The sequence below is a fragment of the Propithecus coquereli genome, unplaced genomic scaffold (genome assembly GCF_000956105.1).
Source record: "Propithecus coquereli isolate 6110/MARCELLA unplaced genomic scaffold, Pcoq_1.0 Scaffold247, whole genome shotgun sequence".
Taxonomy (NCBI): domain Eukaryota; kingdom Metazoa; phylum Chordata; class Mammalia; order Primates; family Indriidae; genus Propithecus; species Propithecus coquereli.
The window spans coordinates 1,601,738-1,610,530 of record NW_012148030.1 but is presented as its reverse complement, the minus strand read 5'-3'; the positions used below and the strand labels follow the sequence as shown (position 1 = coordinate 1,610,530).

Genomic DNA, 8,793 nt, shown 5'->3' with positions numbered 1-8,793 from the left:
CACAGCTCCGCAAGCGGCGGGCACCTGAAACGCACACAGGACCGAAAGCGACTGTTCCAAAAGCGCGCCAACGCGGCCGGAGGCGTGTTTCCGGGGCGGAGCGCGTCGCGGGAGCGTCCCCGGGAAGATCCAAAAGCAGCTGGGCGCGCGAGCCGCTCCTCTGCCGGTCATCTATCGTGATAAAGGTAGAGATGTTTGAAAACTTCTACATCAATGGTATTTTCCATTTGAGAAACATTTTTTATTTGAGGACAAAATAATATTTTAATGTGCCAAGGCACCAAGCAACTGTCGAAGTGCATTTTCTGTGCCTAGAACTTGGCTGAGCCCTGTGAAGGAAAAAGGAGGAGGATGACAAAGCTGCCATATTATTTATAATCTAAGTAAAGAGAGAAGAAACACACTCAAGAAACAAATAAATAAAATCTATTCCATGCTGTGCATACTGTGCTGACAATTAGAGTATGTTAAGCTAATATATGATTCTAACTGAGATCTATGACAACGCAGGAGTCAGACCATGGGGGAATCTCAGAGTACCATCATAATCCTCCACCTTTTTTTTAGAGATGGGGTCTTGCTATGTTGCCCAGGCTGGCCCGGAACACCTGGGCTCAAGCGACCCTCCAGCCTCAGCCTTCTGAGTAGCAGGGACTACAGGTATGCACCACCACGCCCAGCTTCTCCTTTCTTTTGTGTAATTGGAAAGCACTGGCTGATTATCCTAGCTTTTAGGTTCACAGAACTAATACCATTTATAGCACTTGCAAAGCTCTTTCACATTTTCTCGTTCAATCCTGTGAAGTAGATGTTGCCATCACATCCTCAGTCTGAAACAGCCAATAGTAGAGAGGCTCTCAGCAAGTAGGTAGAATGGAGGTAATAACACCTTCCAGGGCTGGTGTGAGGCCAGTAAAGCCTATAAAACAGCACGGCCTGTGAGAAGAACACGGTGCTCAGTGATCTGTCACTGTGCAGAGGCAGCATAATGGAGGAATGACTAGAGTGGCCTCTAAAGCCAGATTGGCTGGGTTCAAACGCAGACTCTGCTATAGAAGACTTGGCCAGCCCCCTCTGAGCCTCGGTTCCTTCATCTGAAGAATGGGAAGAAAAATAGTAGCCAACTCACAGGGTTATTTTGAGAAATAAATGTCTAACACATATAATACTCCTTGAACATGGCCAGGCATATAATGAGAGTTCAATAAATATAATTTATTATTATTCCATTAAAAAAAATCTCAACCCCATATGTTAATAATTCAATGTCTCCTTTAAAAATAACACATATTATGTAATTCTCACTTTAATTTCTTTTTGCTCCATAAATTAATATAAATATACTGGAGACAGAAACATCTCAGGAGTTTTGCAGAGCTTTGCCCTGAAGGAATATTTAAACATGTTAGTTTGCATATCAAAAGCTATTTCACCTCAGGAGGACATCTCTGAAAGATCAGTAGCTGACTATATCCCACAATGGCACCAGGATTTTCAGACCTGAGGTTTAGACTTGCTTTGAAAAGCAAAGCAGGTCTGCTAAGAGCCACAGGATGAGAGCTGATCAAAAAATGCCCACCTGACAAACAGCCACCTGTGGCTAAAAACAATTAGCCCAAGGGACAGTTCCCGCTTAAACTCCTGACTACCTGTCTCAATATACAATAACTTAATAAAATATATATAAAGCCACTATATCTCTGTTTAACCCTTCCATTAAGTGATAAATTTACCTTAAAACTTTGAAGTTAGTCTTTAAAAAATTTTGTAACCATTTGTTCACATAGATAAAATTAGTTAAGGGATCTAAAAAAGCCTTTTAAAAAACTTTTAACCTAAGAAGAACTACCTGTTGTTATGTAAATCTGTTACCCCTGGCAACCGATCACTGTACCTATAAATGCCCATGTAAAACTTCACTCTTGGCCTTTTGTAATTGACGGAGAGATCCAAGGTCCCCTGAGTACCCACTTTGCCTATAATCTTTATAAATCCATAAAACTATATCTTCGTCTCTATATATTCTTTTATTTCCATTATTTTCCATTTTCTATTATTTTCTTATCCTTTACAATGACCCCTACCTAAGGACCCAATTTTTTACTGGGAGCGTGGCCTTCTCCCAACATTTCCTTGTTATTAAATTCACAGATAATAAAACTTTGCTGTGTGCATACTTTAAAAACATCAATATCATACCCTTAAGAGTATGAAAAAGAAAAATAAAAGGGAAATAATGTAATGAAATACTGTGTATTTCAATATTTAAGTGATTATAGTAGAAGGCCTAATGAGGTAGTTGGAGTCAGGTAGTTTACAACTACCTGTAATGAAAATTTTAGGTTGAGGCGATTAAGACAACATTTAGCTAAATACTGCCATCACTTCTTTTTGTATATTTGCCATTTTAAACTTTGGCTAAACAATATATACTTAGTGAACACATACATAGGCTCACCCCGCATGTGACAGCTACCAAATGCAGACTGGAAAAGTTGTGCTATTCTTGTGGTGCATACACCACACAAATGGCTAGTGAAGTAATTTTATGCAATAATAAACCTTTCTTGGTAAAGTCCTAGACAGAACAAAGTACAGTCTTTTCTCTATGTACACAATAACTGCATTCCTGACCATACAGATTATATATTAAAAGCATGCCAAAAATACCTTGTAAGAGAAAGATTCAAGATTTGGAACAATTCAATCCTTCTTTGTGACGTGTTATCCCAAACAAATGAGAATATCTAGCATTCCTAGTCCCTGATCCCTAAAAGCCAGTAGCACTTCCAATAATATGACAAACCGCAACCTCCCTCCCAAATTTCCCAACAAACCCTTTTGCCAGTGGTCTTTTCCCACAGTCACCCACAGTCATTTAGTGTCATTGTAAAAGTAATCACTAGGTGGCAGCATAGACCAAGGAATTAGGCATTCAAGAACAGCTGGGAACCAAGGTGAGGACTAAGGAGATTAAAGAAGAAGTAGGGCTGGAAATGAAGGAAGAGAGGGTCTCAACTTTATTTGTAATGTTTTACTTCCATCACTACAAAAAGATGAATCAAACATGACAAAAATACTAAAAATGAGTGTGAATAACAAAGCCATGGAAATTTTATTTTTCTCTATCTTTACATTTATTTTTTAAAGATAAGTCCCTTCCTTAAAGGATCTATCAACAGAAATATCTGGGCAGAATATTGCTAAACCATTAATCTTCTTCTATTCACAAAGAGATAATAAAAGTTGTGGCAGCTAAAGAATCAAGACTTCCACTAATGGTTGAAAACAGTCTTCTGTAAGAAGCTATAAATTCATAGAAAGGAAAAACAAACTGCCTGGGGGAGTCCAAGAAGATAACCCAGAGAAGGTGGCATTTAAGTTAGTCTTTAAGATTAGGCAGGAATAAATGAATGCATATTAAGAGGCAACAACAACAATAATGACAACTAACATTATTAAGCTTCATCGTTGACTATTATTTCACATATTTCATTAATCCAAGTTCATCTCACATTGCCACTCACCCTTAGGAAGAGTTTACTACACCAGTACTACTCCAAGCGTGGTCCGCCAAATGGTGGCCATTACCCTGATGAGAAACAAGGAAACACACAGACATTGAGGGAAATTATTTAGAAACATTTATAGCTATTTGACAGAGTAATTTTCTGTCTATTGACCCCCAACATTAAAAAATTTGGGCTTTTGTTTTATATGTCTTTTTATTTAATTTTTATTGTTATTTCACCAAAGGCTTCAATGGGTTGAAAACACACACACACTTGGTCCTTCCCCAACAAAATTTTGAGAAACACTGACCCCAAAGGACCAAAACAGCAACAGCCAAAAGGCATCAAAGACGTTAGTGAGAAGAGTGGGAAGAGCAAGCTCACATTTAATAGTTCCTACCTGAAAGTGTATTCATTAAATTTTGTTTCATCCTCTCAATAACCCAGTGGGATTGGTGGTATGATCTTAATTTTACAAAAGAAGACAGAAAATTCAGAGAAGATAATGAACTTGCCCAGATGGAGTCAGGAATCAAACTGAGGTCTATCAGAATTCTCAGTTTTTCTAAAATCTTCATGCTGGATTAATTGGCATATCAGTGCGCTTCCGTCTGCTACCAATAACACAGATCACAGCTTATTCTGGGACCAGATGCTCCAGGGCTCATGGTCAGGGACATGTCCTCCGAGTCGGTTCACCAATCTTTCCTTAAGTTAGGAAAAAGGCTCTTTTTATCCAGTGAAGCATGTGTGTCTCATATGTCAAAAGAAAGGTTAAAACAATAATAGCAAACCAGTTCCCATTTCCTGTTCTCTTTCTTTCTCTCTCTCACACACACACACACACACACACACACACACACAGATACACACACCCTTCACCTCAGGCACTAAACAAAACACAACAAAACAACCACCTTGCTTTTTTACTCTCACAAAAGCAGTAGCATCAAGTCTTTCCCTGAAGATTTTTTCTCCTTATGTTAAGGTGCTTTTTTTATCATAAACTTGTAACTTTTTGTTACTGAAATGGATCTTAGAAACTTTACATAATGTTATTTCATGTAAGCCATATGACATCTCTCTATAAAGCAAGAATTATTATTCCTGTTTTATTGACAGGAAATGGGGGTCCAGAGAAGTCACTAGCACAAGGTTGCAAAGTTAACAAATGACAGAATCAAGATAGAACTCTCGTTTAACTGAGAAGCCCACGAAAATTCTTGATATTTTCTACAATAATTGTGTGATTAAAATATGAGCAACAATCAGCTCTTAATCTCAGTAACTCTGGGACTTCTACTTCTGTTAAATGATTTTTGCACTTCATGCAGAATGAGGCTCTTAGAACCACATTCACCAGGAACTATGTCTCCCTCATTCTATATTTCTACCATGACCTATTGAAAAAGTTAAAAAACTTAGATAATTTCTTGTGACGAAAGAGCTTTTATTGTTGGATACACTAGAAAGTTGGACAACTATTCTCTTTCTGAAGTGTGGCTGAACAAGGCCTTGGGAATCTTCAGAACTAGGGTTCAAGGACTGCCTGTTTATTAGGCAGTCCTTTATTATTTCACCTTCCTATGCTTAAGCTTTCTCATTTGTAAGTTGAAATTAATACTGAACGCTCGGGGTTTTAAATTAAATAATATAAACAGGATGTTCAGCACCATATAAAGCACAGAATAAATGCTCAAATTGTTGCAAAATTTACGTTAATGCTAAGAAGTCAGTCTTGTATTATAGAATGTTAGAAAAGGCTAGCATAATCTTTAAAAATAAAAGCAACAACATCCTAGCTCTCTGGGAGGCCGAGGCGGGCGGATTGTTTGAGCTCAGGAGTTTGAAACCAGCCTGAGCAAGAGTGAGACCCCGTCTCTACTAAAAATAGAAAGAAATTAATTGGACAACTAAAAATATAGAGAAAAAATTAGCCGGGCATGGTGGCACATGCCTGTAGTCCCAGCTACCTGGGAGGCTGAGGCAGGAGGATCGCTTGAGCCCAGGAGTTTGAGGTTGCTGTGAGCTAGGATGACGCCATGGCACTCTAGCCCAGGCAACACAGTGAGACTCTGTCTCAAAAAAAAAATAAATAAATAAAAGTAACAACAATAAAATACGATAAGCCTGCAAGGTAATAGGCATAAATACTCTTGAATTCCAGAATCAGTACAAAATATACATAGAAGAGAAGCTAGTTATAATGTCTCTCTCATTTTCATTTTTATTCTGTAAACTTCTACTACATACCTGCAACTGAGGAATTGTATCTTTTGAGATAGTATTTTTTTTAAAAATAGCTTCACATTTACCAGTTTTAAGGGTGCAGACACTTGTGTATATGCAAAAATTGTCACAAGCTGCATAAAGTGTCAATACACAGATAGTGCTTTACTACCACAACATGAATACTGTAAGCAGTACTTGGCCTTCCTGCAGACCAGGCTCTGACTCCGCATGAGACAGAAAAACAGAACATTTATTTGGCATTAGTCAAAGTTCTTTCCACAATCTCTTACAGACAGACAATACTATTACACCCCCATTTTAAGAGGCAGTTTTTTAAGAACACAATTTTGAATCCAGAATGACCTGGCTTTGATTCTTACCTCTTCACGTATTACCTGCTTGCCTTGGACAAGTTACCTCACCTCTCTGAGCCCGCTTCCTGATGTGAAAAAAATACCCATTTTATGATTTGTTGTAATAATTTAAAAAGGTAACAACATATCTTAAATATCTTTAATGCAGCAGATGCCAACAAGTGATAGCCACAATTATATTTATTTCGTTAAGGGAGGATTAAGCACATTTAGGTAGGAAATTACAGGAGTGGAGCTGGATCGCAGGTCTGTTTGATTCCCAGGGCAGCGTTCTTTATTGATTACATCATAAAATAAATAGTGTCTTTGGTGAGAGGGGTTGAAATGAGGAAGAATGCCTAATTTCTGCATGCCCTGCAAGGACATGTACATCCTTCATTGTTCACTATTTGGCTATACTGCCATTATTTTTAGGCTCCGGCAATTTGGGGGTATAGAAAGTATAATAAAAACGCCTTCACACTTCTCTAGTAACCTCCAGGCTTGTCCCCACGATTCCCCAGCGTCAGCTTTTTGTGTAAAGAAGAGAGCACACCGAACTCAACCTCCACCGGCGCAGAACCCGCGCCCTGCCCAGATGTTTATATTTTCCTCCCTCGGCCCCGCCCCCGACCACGCGGGCTGTAGCCACGCCCCCAAGCTGAAGTTTTAGCGGCCGGACTCTCCTAGCTCATCAGCCTACCCACAGGGATTCCCTCTTCAGCCAATCATGTCAGAGCAACGGGACTGCCCCGAAAAAAGATGGCGGAGGAGGCCTCTGTGAGGGCAGACTGATTCGAGCACCCAAACCCGCGGCGGACAGCTGAGGCAGTGGTAGCGGCGCGGTCTGGATCATGGAGCAGGGCGGCAGCTCTGGCAGCGCTGGCAGCGACAGCAGTACCAGCGGGAGTGGCGGGGAGCAGCAAAGGGAGCTGGAGCGCATGGCTGAGGTCCTGGTCACAGGGGAGCAGCTACGGTAAGGCGAGGGGCAGAGCGGGTGGGTTCGCGGTGGCACTGCCAGCCCGTGCCCGCTGCAGTCCTGCGCGCACGCGCGTCGTGGCTCGTGGCTTGCTACTCGCGCGGGGCGCCCGGACGCCTGCGGGCGCGTGGATGGTCGTCGCTACGCCCGCGATTGGCAGCTGCAGCCCTGCGCCCTGAGGACTCGCGACTGGCGCGGGGCTGCCGGGGCGCACGCGGGCGAGCGGTGGTGCGCGCTGCGCCCTAGTCTGGCTGCTGCAGCCCTGCTTCTGCAGCACCCACCGCGCGCGCTCCCAGTTCCCGGATTCTTGGCGCTGTCGGGCCTCCCTGCTGGCAGCCCGCGCCTAGTCCGCCCAGAGAGCAAGAGCTGTCGGTGTGGGGCCCCAGGCAGACCCCAGATCTTCTACTCCTAGACAAAAGCAGAGAGCCCCACTGATCGCCTTCACTAGGTTTTCTTTTTCGCTGACAAGTCTTAATTCACTCCCGGAGCCTCATTTTTTCCATCTGGAAAATGGGGCTGATCACTGCGCCTCCCTTGGAGAGTTTTTGCGGGACTAAATTGAGAGAACATTTCTGAAGCCCCATACTGATCACCTAGTTGGCACATCGTCATCAATCATTTGGGTCCGCAAGGGGGCGTGGAGACACCTTGTCTGGCTGCCCTTATGCTGTGCCACCTCCCCAGTCGAGCACGTTTTGGGCAGCGGAGTCCATTGGCCCCTGGTTGCTGCAAGAATTAGGACTTGCCAAGTCTTCCTGAACCCAGGAACAAGCAATGACCCTGAGGGCCCCCCCTTGCCATTTCCATCTCTTCCTGATCCTTCTTCTTGTGCTTATGTTTGAGAATTGTACTTATGGTCTAACTGGTTCTGCAGCTGCCCTTCGTGTGGTCATAAATCTGTTTGGCAGGGGAAAAAAAAATTCAGCTCTGCAGCGTTTGAGCCACAACTTGCACGCGGGCCCCTGTTCCTTCTGGTTCTTGGCTTGAATTTCCCGGCTCATTTTGGTTTCTAAATGGCTGTATTACAGAACCTGAAGGAGAATCTTGCAAAGGTCCCTGAAGGAGACAAATGTTAGAAGTCAGAATTCATTGATTTTAATGCTACAAAAGGCAAATTATGCATATGTATTCTTTGTTGATTTTTTAAAATATGTATTCTTTGTCAAAATAAAGGGAATAAAAACTTGTTTTTCAAGAGTACTTTCTAATCAAAAATTAAAATAAACCTTTTCTAATTCGGTCTGAAATGCTTTTTTTAAGTTTAATTTCTTTGCTCTTCATTACTATATCTTTTTCCCCCTCAATACAAGGAGTTCTGTACATTACTATATCTTTTTTTCCTAAATTCTCCATTGGATAGGGTTACTTTCTTTTCATTTCTTTTAAAAATACTAAATTATGTGATGGCTCTTTTTGTCCAGCAAGCGCTTTTCCAAGATGCAGTTTATTTTCTTTTTTCCTTTTATTTTTATTAGTTTATTATTTTTATTTTATTTTATTTTATTTTTGAGAAAAAGTCTTGCTCTGTCGCCCTGGCTAGAGTGCCATGGCATCAGCCTAGCTCACAGCAACCTCAAACTCAGACAGAAAAACAGAACATTTATTTGGCATTAGTCAAAGTTCTTTCCATAATCTCTTACAGACAGACAATACCATTACACCCCCATTTTAAGAGGCAGTTTTTTAAGAACACAACTTTGAATCCAGAATGACCTGG

At 41.4% G+C, this 8,793-nt stretch overlaps 1 protein-coding gene across 2 annotated transcripts in view; it reads left to right on the top strand.

Annotated features, from left to right (window-relative positions):
* The first annotated feature begins 6,823 nt into the window (after positions 1 to 6,823).
* Positions 6,824 to 8,793, top strand: part of DEPTOR (DEP domain containing MTOR-interacting protein) — a 153,292-nt gene continuing 151,322 nt past the window's right edge. The window contains exon 1 of one of the 2 annotated variants that reach the window (XM_012646564.1): positions 6,824 to 7,073. In XM_012646564.1, the coding sequence (XP_012502018.1) occupies positions 6,952 to 7,073 (122 nt within the window). In that variant the 5' untranslated portion in view covers positions 6,824 to 6,951. The remainder of the gene's footprint in view (positions 7,074 to 8,793) is intronic. The other variant, XM_012646565.1, reaches the window with a different exon arrangement.